General features: G+C 32.8%; 1 protein-coding gene across 1 annotated transcript; it reads left to right on the top strand.

Moving 5' to 3' along the window:
* Window positions 1-3,320: 3,320 nt before the first annotated feature.
* Window positions 3,321-16,409, top strand: LOC128188453 (SCO-spondin-like). Its single transcript, XM_052859514.1, has 11 exons — window positions 3,321-3,461; window positions 7,790-7,940; window positions 8,952-9,130; window positions 9,450-9,594; window positions 9,785-9,954; window positions 10,997-11,147; window positions 11,344-11,525; window positions 12,372-12,920; window positions 13,028-14,914; window positions 15,111-15,230; window positions 15,528-16,409. The coding sequence occupies exons 1-11, from the start codon at window positions 3,392-3,394 to the stop codon at window positions 15,608-15,610; spliced, it is 3,687 nt and encodes a 1,228-aa protein (XP_052715474.1). The 5' UTR covers window positions 3,321-3,391; the 3' UTR covers window positions 15,611-16,409.
* The last annotated feature ends 346 nt before the right edge of the window (window positions 16,410-16,755 follow it).

The raw sequence follows: 16,755 nt of genomic DNA, 5'->3' as shown, positions 1-16,755 counted from the left end.
ATCAAATTATCACAAAACTATGGAGATTAATTTTTAGGACATGCTTAAGATTTCTTAAGTTTAAAAATATTTATTTGTTCATCTTTTGTTCACATTACATTTACAAAGCGTAGTAGTTAAGTTTCAGTTTTTACTGTCGTCGGTCATAATGCCTTTTTAAACAACATGATATTCAAAACGTGTTAGACTAAATTCATGTTGCTATTAAGTACGCCATCATAAAAGTGATATTAAACTTTCCATTTAGCAGTTCCTGCGATCGAGGGGTAGTCGCACTCTGAATGTATGGTGCGCGAACAGAGACAGTACTCAAATTTTGCGCTTTACGTCCAATACGAGAACAAATAGTCAAAAAATAAGAGAAGCCTCATAATCTATCTCGAGATTTATGAGAATATTGTGAAATATATAGGAGTGAGCTTTAGGGATAAATAAAACCTCTTATTACAAGTAGCACATTAAATTGACAATACACGTAACCGATAAGCTCATACAGACTAGCGATTGCAACGATTATCGACAGCTTGCGAGTCCTGATCGTAAAGATATTATACATAATATAGTATCCTTTGTGCATGATAAATGACTGATTGTTTTATTCATTGATTCATTCATTCACTCCCCAACTTCTTATTTTCTCTTATAATTACTATTTTATAATATGTTATTTGCGAAATAAAGTTCCAAGAATTTCGACATGTTAACTGAAATACATGTTTGAATTGTGTTACATGTAAGTTGAGAAATAGATGTAGAAACAACATACTATAACAAACATTGACACACTTTAAACAAAAAAATAGGAATATTATGATAATGATTCAAAGTTTTGCCTTATCACGAAACAAGTTCGTTTTATAATTGATAACTTTAATTGAAGTTTTTAATTGAAGAACGTTTAAAATTCAATTTAAACGGTCAGTTTTGAGACAGGAATGTATCTTCTAAACAACAATTTTCTTCGTAAGTAGTGATTCAACCAGTCATGAAACACTGAATAAAAACGAGATGATTTTTCAAGTTTTTAGTTTTCATTCCTTTGTTATCGTTGTACATAATCCTTTTTTGCAATTGCTTTATTTATGGAGAGTAATCGTGTTCAAAAATCCAGACCTGTAAACTTGTAAATCCCAATATGCAATCGTGTAGGTGTGTAAGCCTGAGTATGAATGAGTGTAATTTGATCGTATAACCTATAAAACTCAGGCATAAACACTTAGAGTTGACCCCGCAGGCCTTCAATCTAACTTTCCTACAGATGCATAATTGATCAATAATTAGTGCGAATGTTTCTCGACTTGTTGCAATACTGCTGTTAATAGTCGTAGGCATAATCCAATCGTGTGCCCTGGACCGGTAAATGTCAGAGTAAAAATAAACTGGCGATTTCGAGAGAATAATGACGTAGATTTAAGACCCATCAACTTGAAATTCGGCATGAGTGTATCTCAGACATTACTTTTCTGAAAAATACATGCATATTGCATTTGTTATAAAAAATAATTGATTTATTAGGCTTTTGAAGCGAGCTGGTAGTTTTTTTTTTTTTATCTTGGTCAGAGTTCGACCCCTTTCTTTATTTATGGTTACATTGAATGTTAAAACGGGCTTGGTCCCTGTGTTCTTTCCAATAAAAATTGAGCACAATTAAAATATGAGCAGTTGCTTGTTATAAAAATATAAATCTAGGAAGTTCATCAAAATAATCAGATTTTGTCTTTCAGAACTGTCACTGACTTTTGATGTTAATGGACGCGGTAACAGGGCTCTCTTAATTGCAAAAATCATTTACATTTATTCTATACTCGAGAATATAATTAGCAAAAATAACTTAATAAAAAGCCCTGGGTCCACATCGTCCACCGGAGCAATTTAGCAATAATTTAAAGCAGCTTTTTGTCAAGTTATACAAATTAAATGATTTGAAATAAACTTTGTATTGGCTGTCTGGGCAGATTGTTAGTAGGCCGATTCGCAACGAATTTAGACTATAGAAATGAAAGAAACTTTAAAAAAATACAAAAACATTGCAATCATCTTATTTTTTTTTTAAATCCAACCAAGAAGTAAAAATTAATTCGGAATAACCCAATGACTCTAAGTTGTAGTATTTCCATTCAAAGGATGTAAGTATTATTTCTTGGTAAAACAAGTAAGTGCTTTAAGTGTTCGTCGAAATAAATGCACTTGAAGAAAAAACCTGTATAATAAACAATGGGTTTTGAATTAACAAAAGACTCGTCATGGCCGTCTCTCTCTCTCTCTCTCTCTCTCTCTCTCTCTCTCTCTCTCTCTCTCTCTCTCTCTCTCTCTCTCTCTCTCTCTCTCTCTCTCTCTCAATCTTGAGTTCATCTTAAGTAAACTAAATTTGAATCTATTCTTCAAAATTCAGCTTATTGGCTATGGTTTTTTAACAATTTATATTGTGCCCTCTCACTGGCAATTTCATATTTCAAGTTGTTTTCAAGGTTCAACAAAATTGAATTTGAGTATTTTTGTATTTCGTAAACATGGTTGGACTATATAAGTAGCTTTAGGTGTCACGTTATTATACTCAAAACGAGGACAAATACTCAGAAAAAGAAGAATTATGAAAATACCCATAATCTACGACTTTTTAAGAACCTTTGGAATGAAATTTGGGAATATGAAAACTCTTATTACTAGTATTACGTTGCATTTAATATATATGTAGCTGATAACTTCATGCATACCAGCAATTGCAGTGATTAATGGCAGCTTTCGGTCCTGGTCATAATGATTAAAAACATTATACAAACAGTATTTTTCGTACAGGATAATTAATCGATTTTTATAATTGACTGATTGATTCATTCACTAATTGCCTAATAGTTTACGCTTATAAACTCTATTTTATTACACTTTCATCGCAAAATAAATGTTTCAACATAGATTCTTCTCATATATTAACTTTGACAAAACAAACTAATTGAAATACATGTTTGGATTGTGTGACAGGTTGAGAAATGTATGTAGAAACAACATACGTTAACAAAAATTAAAATACTTTTAACCAAGAATATAATGATTAAAAATAGTTTTGCCTCATCACGTAGTGCTAACAGAGTACATGTAATATTCGATATTTTAAATTTTTCCACGTTTGTCCTTGAAAGACGTTTACTTTACAATTTAAACGCTAAGTTTTGAAACAGGAAAGTGTTTTCATAACAACAGTTTTCCTCTTAAGTAGCGCTTCGACCAATCACATTGAATGAAAACGAGGTGGTTTTTCCAGGTTTTATTTTCATTCCTTTGTTATCAGTATATATATATATATATATATATAAGAGATTTTTTTTTCAATTTCTATATTCAGTTCTAAGCAGAATGAATAATACCTCATGTCAAATCAGGGTATGAATTCAAAATGGAATCAAGCAAAAATACAATACAATTTATTTGTATAATTTTCTTTGCAAGAGCCGCATTTCTTGACGGTAAGTACATTTTTAACTCTAACCATCTCTCTCTCTCTCTCTCTCTCTCTCTCTCTCTCTCTCTCTCTCTCTCGTTTTTTCTGTCTTAATAAAATTGATCATGTAATTTATTTAGAAATAATGGATGCAAAGTTTTTGATTTTAAATAAATTATTTTTTTTTTTAAATGCATACGAGGGTTGTCCCAAAATAATGTAGACAGGACACATAATTTATAATTTGTTCACTGCAATTTCATTAGACTTCTATGTTTTCTTCAATGATCCTTTGGCAAACAATACTGAAAAATTTTAATCTGTTCTTTATTTATTTATCGAGAAAATAAATAATTATTAACAACAAGTTTTGTCAGGCGGCGCAATGTGCGACGTCGAAAATCTCCAGTTTTACGTTGTTGCTAAACCGTCGTTTTACGATAACATACGATAACGTACGTTTTATTTTCGAAAATGTTTTAGAAAAAATATCATCTTTTAACATGTACCATGAGTGCACATTCAACATATATTTCTAGTTTTGTTTTGTTTTAAATATATTTTCTAAGTACAAACGATCTATCGGCTTCAAACATGTCCTGTATTACTTGTTGTCTAACGTCCGTCTTACCAAAATGTGTCGTTCTGCATATTAACGTCCATTGTTACAACGCACTTTGAAAAATTACGCACTTTGAAATTTTTTTTCAAAGTGTGTTAATTTTGGAACCAAGTCAACGATATCGTCGATATTAACGCTCTTTGTAAAAAATGTTCATGGTTTAGTGAAAACATTTGATAGTTTTATATACAAGAAAAGATTGTTTTAACCTTGTTCAGCTAAATGTGATATATTTAAAAAAGAACTCATTGCATTCTCAGCTAGCTCGATAAGCAGTTTTTAGATGAGATTTTTTTTCTTTTCTCCTAAGCTATTAAGACAATGTCGACAATTTACACCAAAAACATTCGGGAGGTTTGAATTATCCAATATCACATAAACTTTATTGCTTAACAACTGCATTTCCTTTTTTGAGTATGCAGCAAATTTACCTCTTATCTAGTATACTAGTATTGGGCAATGCCCGAACGAATATGATTTATATATATGAATAATGGATATCAATGTATAATATATTTCAACTGGCTTATTGCAAATATGATGTGGAAAAAGGATACCTTAATTCTGTTTAACCAAAACTATATGATCTCTGAGAAGATCAATGCGACAAAATTAACCCACATCCTAATGCTTGTTTTTAAGTTTATAATAATTTAATGTACGTTAGTGTTAATATTCTTTTATTGAAGTGATTTATTTGATTAGAATACGAAAAGAGGGTTTCTGTTGAAACACATAGATTCTTCAACATACCAATGGAGAAATTATTGTTCGGCCAGCTCGTTTTTTAATAACACTTCATGTACTTATACAGAGCATATTCCTTTTTCCGATCTTAAATGTTTACCCAAAGTTACTGAACATCATATGTTTTGGAAGGAAAAATGAGGCTTAGGGGACATCCTTTTTGTAATCAATTAAATGATGCACTGGTATTTGACCTGTGTCTTTGGTTAACCCCCACCCCACCCCCATCCCCGTTCTAAATACGTTAAATTAGATTCACCAGTGTTAACAAATCACCAAACTAACAACAAATTAGAAATTCAGTTCCAGAATTTGTGATGTAAAAATTTTCAAAGTGCGTTAAGAGTGTCGATACTAAAAAATGTTGATATACATTCATAACGCACTTTTAAAAATTTGCGTTGATTTTGTCCAAAATTTAACGCACTTTGAAAAAAAATTTCAAAGTGCGTAATTTTTACAAAGTGCGTTGCCACAGTCCTTTGATATCGCTCGGAGTTTCTTTTTTTCACTTATTGTCATCATACTTGTTCAACTATTTTCAATGTTGTTTAACTACTTATTCACAAAACGCATTTCTAATCGATTTTGTTAATTTCATTTACTTCCAAAGCCGCTTAGGATTTATTTCATGGTTTTTACAAAATTGTATCAGTTACTGCTGCGCCGCTTTAAACGCAGATATCGTCATTTAATTTTTCAACTTGTCACAAAACGCGCTATATAATATTTAAAAGTTTGTTTTGCCAAAACATTTTCTGAGTAACTAATAGAATTATTATCAAATATCAATGTATGTTTTATTTGAATTTTTTCATCCAAAAAGTACTTTTCCTCGCAATTTTCATTTCATTATGTTGATTTTAACTTCTTTTTTTTACATTTTGCCGCATGTCGAATTTCTGATTTAACATGCTTTCATTTCACTAATTAAATCTCAAACAATATTTGATTTTAAAGCATTATTTGAATGCAAATATCTTGAACCCTACATGTACGTGGCACAAATTTCATCTTCCTTTGTCATCGATTAACTAAATAACGCCACTTGTCTACGTTATTTTGGGACAACCCTCGTACAATCGCTATTTGATATTAGTAGCATCGGAAGACTTCATGTATGCATTCCAAAATCCTAAAATACAAATTTAAAAGTAAATATGGAAATATAATTTAATAAAATTCAGAGAACACATAATTTTTGTTAGGCGTTTGAATTTAAAATTGTTTGTTGTTGTAAAGGAAGAAGTCTAGATGCCTACAAACCCTCTCCTTATAAATTGTAAAACTAAAAATGTTTGTAATACGTTCCAAAAAAAAATCTTATTCTAATCGTTTCAAGATTTGACAATATGTAAAAGTGTAAAAAAAAAAAAAAAAGAGAAAAAGGTCACAGTTACTTACTTTTTTGGACGACATATCATCAAAGTTTAATAAACTGACATATTTAATTTTCCTAGGCCTTTTTGAAATTCCTATCACAGGTAAAAGGACGCAGGTATGAATGACATGTTTGAGTATATATATCTAGAAGTTGTAAAATGTACCAACTAAAATGGCTTCCTGATTATAAGCCTTGTAGTAAAAACAAATATAGAATCAAAAAATTGAATATTTTGTTTGGTATTTTATGCATGTATGGAAGGAAGCATGAATTGCTAAATAAAAATAATAACAAAACAAAAACTAAAAAAAACACAAAAACAAATTAAAACAAGTGAAAAGCTGTCAATGTGACAGCAAACCGGGTTTTCTTTTATGTGAACTGTATCCATAATCCATGTAAACCCGTATCCAGTGAAATGGAGTACCCTATATGCAATATTTTGCCAAAAAATGAATAAGTTCAAAAACTGGTATTTTTTCACTATTGATCAGAAATCAAAATCCTAGCAATACGCTCCCCTCTAATATATGTACAATTGATCTGCAAAAGAACAACTTCCTATCTTGAAAACTGTAGGAGGAGTTATCCGTACAATGAGGGTATCCTATATGCAATACTTGCCAAAAAATGACTATGTTCAAAAGCTGGTATTTTGTTCATAAATTATTGGAAATCAAAATCCTAGTAATATGCACACCTCTAAAATATGTATAATTGATCTGCAAAAGAACAACTTCCTATCTTGAAAACTGTAGGAGGAGTTATCCGTACAATGAGGGTACCCTTTTGGCAGCCGCCTGCCCGCCATTTTCACCATTTTAATACCCGGATATTTCCGTTGGAAAACCTGGTTAAAAACATTATGTAATTATTTTTGCTCTCATTTTCATTTTGTTTCTAATAATTAGCCCTAAAACTAAAACATAAGATAATGATGTTTTTCTTCCACTAAAACTTCCAATGTAGTCTCGTGACAGAAACAGAACTACTTGTACATTGAATTTTTACATCCTCGTAATTTTACATCTTTGTTCAATAATATCATTTGAATACATTTTCTTTACTTAAAAAGTACTGATAGTGCAAACAGGCATCTTCTTTTTAATCAAAGTAATAATGTAAGTTATGTAAATTTAATGACACTGCTATAAGTGTTTAGAAATACTTTTAAAACAATGTTATTGTTTGGCATTCTTGCCCCAATAATCAATACGTTATTTCATTGTTAAATAAGTTGGTACCTTTTTAAACAGTAAAATTAAAACAGTGAAAGGCACATTACTGGAAAAGACTCTACATTGAAATCTAAATAACTTATATTTCATTAGGGTCCCTTCAGGAACTACAACTATTTCATTTAATAAAACTTTTAGGCCAAGCACATTTAGAAAATGATCATATTAATTGCAGTGTTTAAATATATTTTTTCTTATTTTTGACCACATAGTCAAAGCGACCTTTTTAAAAGCAATAATAGACAAAGGTCCTAACCATTAGTGATTTAAACATCAGTGGACACACAAATGGTTGGATTATGTTAAAATTGATTTAAAAAACAAATTGAATTTTAAAAAAGTACTCAATGCTTGTTTTTCAGCTGAAATAAACAATGTTCGACTGGTTGGGGGAAATTCCTCGGCAGAGGGACGAGTAGAGGTGTTTTATAATGGAGAATGGGGGACAGTGTGTGATGATAATTTCGATGACAAAGATGCAGCTGTCGTCTGCTCAATGCTGGGTTACAGCAGGTAAAATGTAGTATGAACGTGTAAATTAAAAGGGAATGATGTCCTAGATTTGTTATATTTAGATAAATCAATAGTTTCAATTATTACAGTTAGTCAAACTGTTTTGTAGATAAACTATATAATTAAGCTTTGATATAATTTTGAAATGATAGAAATTGAATTCCACGCCATTTAAAGGTGGCTGGCATGATGATAAACTCTTGTACTGAAAGCAAAAAAAACCCATTTATTTTGACGTCACAACATCTGATTTATTATACACTGATCTGCTTTGGCTAAATAATTTGTAACGCAATTAATCAACTGAAAAAAATCATAATGTTTATATAAATATGTAAACCTTATGAATTTAACTAGTTGAGGTTTGTTGACGAAATATGTTTGTTAGTTTATGAATACACGTTTTCATGTTGTTGATTTCAGGACCGGTTTATTGAAAAACATATGGATTCATTTTTCAATGTTAAAAACCAATTTAACCCGAGTGAAAATGTTTTCGCTACATCTGCATGTAGATAAATACGTTATAATCGGGATGTTTAAAATTCACCCACACTCCTCTCATTTAAAATAATAACGTCTACAGATATAATAACTTAAATGATTGAGCATGCAATGCTTTTGGTGAAGCAAATGTCTTCTCTTGATTTTTTTTGGTGAAAAAAAAATTAAACCGATATGGTTCCTTTACTTTCCAGAATTTGACAGTTAAGAGCAAAAGTTGCTGAAAAAATTGGCGGGAAATTTAAATAGATTAATCGATAACACCTGGTTTATTCATTTTCAGGGTTTTATTCAAAAGATATATGATATACAGTCATTATAGATGTTATTTATTTGATTCAAAGTACTACGTATGTAAAGTTTCCTCGTACTTTAAATAGGGAGCATTCTGAGTAACTAAACTTTGCTATCGTCTGCTCAATGCTGGGTTACACAATTTAAATAATTTCATTATAAAAATTGTTGTCTTTGTTGACGTAATTATTTTCCTTTCTATGTTCATTGTAGCATGAATGCTAAAAGTAAACAGCAAGCATTCTTTGGACAAGGAAATGGTAGCATATGGATGGATCAGCTAGAATGTACAGATTATGACACAAATATATTAACATGCTCACGGAATGCTATGGGTATACACAACTGCGTGCACGGGGAAGATGCAGGGGTTGTGTGTAACATGTTTGCGGGTATGGTTGTCCACTTGAGCATGTATATTTGGACTAGATTTCAAAACTGTCAAAACTATATGGTTTAATTTTTTAACAGCATGGTTATAAGTAAACCTTTATTTTTATGAATAAATTGCACGATTGCATTAAAGCATTTACTTTTTAAATGACACATTTTTTCTTCCTTAGCTCAAATTTTTTAAGTAGAGTTTTCGTAAATTGAATGCGAATAAGTGACTAAATATAAAACAAAGATTTTGATTGAATGTGAAAACCATACGTTTTGATCAATTATGCAACAAGTGTGTTACTTAGATGTTTCCCAATTACATTAAAGCGCCTAATATAAGACTCGTTGGTGGAACTGATTCGTTGGAAGGAAGATTGGAAATTTTATATAACAATGAGTGGGGTACTGTGTGCGATGACTCATGGGATAGCAAGGATGCGTCTGTAGTATGTTTTATGCTGGGATATTCAAGGTATCTGCACATTTTACAGCTAGACTCATTTTGTTTTCTTACATTACTGATTCGTTAACTAATATGGTTCTCTTATGTTATTCTATATGTATTTCAAAGTCATTTTATTTTCAAGTCTTTTTTTTATCAAATTTCAACACCTAAATCGTGTTTGAAGCATTATTTGAATTTGAAATCTGATAATTGACAGAGAAAATGCCACATCAACAGACACGGCTCGATTTGGCCAGGGACAAGGCCCAATCTGGATGGACGATGTCTCATGTCAAGGGACAGAGAATGATATATTTGATTGTAACAAAATTTTGGTGAACGACAACTGTGACCATTCTGAGGATGCAGGAGTTATTTGCTCAAAAAGTACTATTATACTTTATTGCAAGATACGTACTAAATGTTTTCAATATTCAAATCGAAGTACCCGTCCCCCTGTAAAAGAAAGAATTAGATATTAAAAATTTAATACTCACATCAAAACAATAAGATTTTAATGTTAAGAAGTATAACGTTTCTGAAAGAAAATATTTTACAAATATGGGCTTGGAGCAAAACTGGGGTTGTGAGCCCCCGAAAAAAGAAAAAACCATGTCACATGGGGACTAACAAATTTTTGGGGAGTTATGACTGTAACCAAGCTGAGGATGCAGGAGTTGTGTGCCCTTTAAGTACTAAATATGTGCACGTAGTTTGAATTTGTATCACGTTTGAGGTTTTAGGAGATCTTTAAAATATTGCTGTTTACAATGTGGAATACAAAGCCTATACTGTGGTTTCATCAATATTCATTGAATATCAATTTTCGTGGATTTCGTTATTAAGTTGATCCTTGAAATTTAGTATTCATTGAAATGCAATTTCTATTAATATTTTGTATTGATTGGGTCATTGGCCACGAATTTACGTATTCTTGAAACTGTGATTTTCACTTTATCCACGAAAATTGATACCCTTGAATATTAATGAAACCACAGTATCAGTTTTATAAGGTGTAGTGTTCGGATTTTTTGTTGATAATCACCATGCTTAATTTTTTAAATGTTTATTTTAAAAACAAGTTTCTGTAATGTCCTGAAGTCTGCCCGCGACCTTAACATAGAAGCTCGTGTTGTGAAACGACTTTTCTAGTCGGGCAGAAATTTTAAGACGCTGCCTATGCAGACAGAAATAAATAATAGTATACATGCCATATATGGTTTTGTAGATATATTATTGTAGAAGATAGTGGTTGTTAACTATCTACAATTGCGTTCGTCTGAAGGCAAAAAGGGTGCATTTCACGGAAAGGGATACTCCATGAAAATCGGAGTTGAATACCTTGCGTTATTATTGTAAAACATGGTTGATCTTTTATAACAGAAACAAGTGCCTGTGGAACCAGTTTACGATTTTGTTTTCATTTTAGCACCTACAAACAAAGTTCGACTGGTAGGAGGAAACTCCTCAGCGCAGGGTCGAGTGGAGGTGTTCATTAAAGGGAAATGGGGTACAGTTTGTGATGATAGCTTCAATGACAAAGATGCAGCTGTTGTCTGCTCAATGCTGGGTATACCAAGGTAAATAATGTTATTTCTGTGTTAATATAAGAAACAGGTATTTGCATTTATAAAATTATGTTAATTTAGAATGCTGTTTCATAATGTTGGGTTATCTTATCCAACAATAAGGACTGAACATATGAATTTTTTCTAATTGATAATTTATGGTGAAAGTTGTTGATTTATTTAACTTTCATCTTTTTGTTCAATGTAGCATGAATGCTACGGCAAAGGGGCAAGCGTTTTTCGGACAAGGAAATGGTAGGATATGGATGGACAATCTTCGCTGCACAGATAATGACACCGATTTATTTACATGCCCCCAGAATGCTTTGGGTTCACACAACTGTAGGCACAACGAAGATGCGGGGGTTTTGTGTCACAGTTATTTTACGGGTATGCTTTTCCATTTGCACATGCAATTATGCATATAGAGAAGACTTTAACCTGTTTCAGATTCTAAGGTAGTTAAATTCAACAATAAATTTATATATATATATATATATATATATATATATATATATATATATATATATATATATATATATATATATATATATATATATATATATATATATATATATATATATAAGGAACATACCTTCAGCATTTGAATGAAACTCATGTTTAATTATACATTTTACAGTGTGTGTCCTAGAAAAACTCTAATTACCTTTATTTATGAATTTAAATGTGTTATTCTCATATTAAAAAGCAATCACAAAAGGGTATAAAATTAAAGAAAAATAAAAATAATATATTTAAAATTCCAAAAGAGTAAATAGATGATTTCAATTTCATTTGATGACAGAATCTCTTCCTGTTCATTTACTGACTATTACCAAATTATGATGTAAAGTTGTAAAATAATATGTCATGTAAAAAAATAAAATCTCCACGAGAAGGCTTTTTAATTTCCATATTTAATTTGGATGTCATGTTTTCCTGTCTTTGTTGCGCAGGAAAACATGACATCCAAATTATTATTTCATAACGGCTTAAAGCTGAAAAAAATCAAAATAAAATTTTTACCCGTAGATCTAATTTGACGAAAGAATTTTAAATGGAAATAAAAACCATCTAAAAAGTGTTCCTTGATAACTTATTCTGTAGTTTCGTCAAAACTAATCTTAGGAAAATAGTTTCATCTAATTCGTAGATTAATCCGATTTTCATATTGTAAGATATTTTTTTTATTTTAAGAATAGGTAAAAACCTAGCTTGCTAATTGGAATATTGTAGATTGTGGAAATGCAGACATTCTGATTATTATGGATGAAAGCGGAAGTGTTGGGTCAGATCACTTTAACACAATGAAAACGTTTATAGGAGATGTGGTTCGAGGTTTGAATTCTGTATTCTTTAGATTTAGTGTCATAACATACAGTACTTCCGCAAGAAAAATATTTGGATTTCTCGACTTTAATAATATAAATGCCATTATGACAAGCATTGAGCACATTCAGTATGCAGTTGGAAGATCTACAAAAACTGACAGAGCACTTGAATATGCAAGGGTGTCTATTTTTAACACCAAAAGGGCAGATGCTGCTCATATAGTAATTTTGTTTACGGATGGAAAGTCCGGTAACTCTGAAAAGACAAAAGAAGAAGCAGCTTTACTGCGCAATGAAGGAGTGCGCATATTTTCGATTGGAGTTGGAAAAGGACCTAAAATAGAAGAGCTTCAGTCTATCGCATCGTCACCCAGCGATGAACACGTCTTCCAAGTATCATCGTTCAGCGCTCTTTCACAAATTCTCAATGCAGTGCAAACCAGAACATGTCAAGGTATTTGGGGGGGGGGGGAGGGGCATAGCTTGAGTTGAAATAGAATAACAATAGTGGTACTTAAGTTTGCATTACATTTTTTTCTAAACATATTTCTTTTACTTCAGCGTCTGTGGATGGTGGATTCAGTGAATGGACAATGTGGGCACCGTGTAGTAGGACGTGCGGACATGGTCTCAAGTCAAGACGCCGGACATGTACAAATCCAGTACCTAGCAGAAATGGCAGAAACTGCACTGGAACCTACTCAGAAAATACAGTATGCAGTATAGCAGGCTGTCCAGTGGACGGTAATTGGGGACATTGGAGTTCTTGGTTAGATTGCAGTGTAACATGCGGTACCGGCAATCAAATACGAAGAAGATTCTGTTCAAATCCCAGGCCTAAATATGGAGGTCGACAGTGTCAGGGATCAAGCACAGATACACTGACTTGTAATCTTGGTTCTTGTCCTATTCATGGGGGTTTCAGTGAGTGGAATATGTGGTCTGTTTGCTCCGTTTCGTGTGGGGGTGGATTCAAAACAAGAGAAAGGGCATGCACTAATCCATCTCCTCGACACGGGGGATCCAATTGCTCAGATTATTTCACAGATTTAGATATCTGCAACACTTCTCCTTGTCCTGTAAATGGTGGTTTTGGAATTTGGGGTTCATGGTCGGTGTGTTCCAAAAGCTGTGAAGGGGGTTATAAAGTAAGGCGGAGGCTTTGTAATTCACCAACACCTGAGTATGGTGGTAAAAACTGTATAGGAAATGCCTCAAAAAACCTAACGTGCAACGTATTGCCTTGTCCAATTAATGGAGGATTCACTGAATGGAGCAACTGGACTGATTGCTCCAAAAGTTGCGGAGGGGGTTTGAATATACGTAATCGATCATGTACCAATCCGTCACCTAAATATGGAGGAAAGCATTGCGAAGGTAGTTTGTCTGAGTTTCTAAATTGTAATGAACATCAGTGTCCTATTGATGGTGGTTTTTCATTATGGGGTGCATGGTCCTCGTGCACTGTCTCTTGTGGTAGTGGAACCTCAATACGATCACGATCCTGTACAAACCCTTCTCCTTTATTTGGAGGTAAAAACTGCACTGGTAATACCGAGCAAATTATAGACTGTAATATACAACTTTGTCCGATTGATGGAAAATATGGCGATTGGACCACATGGTCACAGTGTTCTAATTCATGTGGTGGGGGCTCCAAACTAAGATTGCGAAGATGTGACAATCCTCTTCCTCAGAATGGAGGTAAACAATGTAACGGGATCAATGAAGATCATTTACAATGCAACACTCAACCGTGTCCAGTTGATGGACACTTCAGCGAGTGGGGGACATGGACTCTTTGTTCTCATAGCTGTGGAGGAGGCATAAAAACAAGGTTTAGGCTGTGCAATGATCCTTTTCCGGCGTTTGGTGGACGGAATTGCTCGGGTTCGTTTCAACAATTTTCTCAGTGTAACCCATTACCATGTCCAATAGATGGCGGTTTAAGCATATGGAATGAATGGTCACTTTGTTCGTCAACTTGTGGTGGAGGTATTCAAATAAGAAATAGGTCATGCACAAATCCTGTCCCACAAAACGGGGGGAAAGAATGCGAAGGGAAAACTACGGATTCCCTTGAATGCAATGCTCATGAGTGTCCAATAGATGGAAATTATTCTGATTGGGGGGCTTGGACAATGTGTTCGGTTACATGTGGAGGAGGAGCTAGAATGCGAAGTCGCACCTGTACAAATCCATCTCCACAATTTGGAGGAAAGGAATGCTCCGGTGAATCAGGGCAATCTGAAAATTGCAATAACATCAGTTGTCCAGTAGATGGGGGTTATAGCGAATGGAGTTTTTGGGCAGAATGTACCGTCACGTGTGGGGGAGGAACTTCAATGCGTAGAAGAACTTGTACAAATCCATCGCCACAACATGGAGGTAAACAATGCAAGGGAGAAGCTAATGAAACAGTGGAATGCAATACAAACAGTTGTTCAAGTAAGTTTTCTGAATTCTTATCAGATTCAATAGCGATTTTAATGACCAGTGTGGTTTCATAAGGACTTCTCAAACGACTTTATGTTACGTTTCTTAATATTCATTTTAGCAGTATAATTTTTTATTTTAATTACCTCTTTATTATTTCCGTTTTTGAGTCGTGTATTCCTGCAAACCTTTTCTCATATTGTTTTAGTTTGTAACAATCCCGCAATGGAATTTGAATGTCACAATAAGGTGCACTGTATAGACAAAGATTATGTTTGTGATGGTTTACCAGATTGTGCTGACAATAGTGATGAAATTCCTGCTGTGTGTAAGTTTCCATGCTCCAATTTTAATTTTTTTTTAAATTTATTGTTGTATAACATGCATTGAATATATCTTAGAACTAAGTAGGTTTTTTTTTTAGTTTTGAGTAATTTTCAATACATTACTCCATGTAAATAGATTTGTATTTTGTAATTTTTTCATTTAGAACTAATATTTTTTGCTTATTTTACTGCTTTCATCATGAAGTCAAAGTATTCTTAAGCAAAAAGAAAAGACGCAACGCTGTTTCAAAGGAGTTTTACTGACTTCTAATGATAAGAATGTATTTGTGCATTGACAGGTGGCGGTCAAGCCGACAGGACTTGTCCAGAGGGCCTTTATAGGTGCCCAGACGGTTCGTGTAAAACCGGGCCGGAATGTTAATGCTGTGGAACATTTTGTTTGAGGATATTAAAGAACGATTTTTGAGTACATTTATGTAACATGCTTTCTCCTGCTACTCTGTCTTCAATGTACAGTAATTTTATGCATGAATATTTCTGATTTGTAGAAAGAAATTTATAAGTGGAATAGCTGTGTTTAAGAAAAAAAAATTATCAAAGAAAGAATTATTTGTTACATCGTGAACCTACTGCTGCATATATTATTTATATCAATTTTCAATATAATTTCTTTAACTGTCGAAAATAAGAATTTCAGACAAAAGAAACACAATCTTGCGGGGGGGGGGGATCCCAATTAAACTTCCCCTTTTTATGCATACATCATTCATCCATACAGTATAGCAATCGTAACTTCCCTATTGACAGTATATAGACGTAGAATACAATATTATTCGTTCATTAATGTTTAAGGTTTACAACCATTTATCAAGGAAAGAAAAACAATATTTAAATACCGGAAAGAAAAATAACATTTAGCTTCCATAGCTTGCTTTTCCCCAAGCTATGCACATACAGCTGCCATGTGAGACTCCGATTGGGGGATGGGTCAAGGGATCCAGACCCCCTCCCCCCTGCAAATATCCTATTTCTTCTATTAACATCATAAAATTACCAAAAACATGTCTCAGACCCCCCCCCCCCCCGGCAAACTCAAATAACGCCCCTTTTTTTCAAAAATATGCTTGTGCTTACATGTTATTTGTTACTATTATATAATATTTATGTTATTTGTCAAATCTGTCATTTGACTTGCTTTAAATAAACTGTCTATCCAAATAAATTTCATGTTTATACTTATTTTTTTTTATCTTACTTTCTTTCTTGGCGAAATAACAGTGGAAAACCGACTGAAGGTAATAACATGAATTTCGATCGTTAAATCATAATTACATCATCTCCCTAAGCTCGATAAAAGGAGCAGAAGTTTAATAAACTTGTTATATACTAAATATAAGACTTTTTTTGCATGACAAGTATCACAGGGTTTTAAATTCAAACTAGAATACGTTATGCAAGTTTTGCAAAGGCTCAACCACACTGATATGAGTATGTCATGTAGCCTGTCTAAAATATTTATGCAGCACATTTTGACGCATTTTAATAAAAATACACATACATGTGAAA

The sequence above is a fragment of the Crassostrea angulata genome, chromosome 6 (genome assembly GCF_025612915.1).
Source record: "Crassostrea angulata isolate pt1a10 chromosome 6, ASM2561291v2, whole genome shotgun sequence".
NCBI classification, from domain to species: domain Eukaryota; kingdom Metazoa; phylum Mollusca; class Bivalvia; order Ostreida; family Ostreidae; genus Magallana; species Magallana angulata.
The sequence above is the reverse complement of the archived record's forward strand: the minus strand, read 5'-3'. Positions and strand labels throughout refer to the sequence as shown.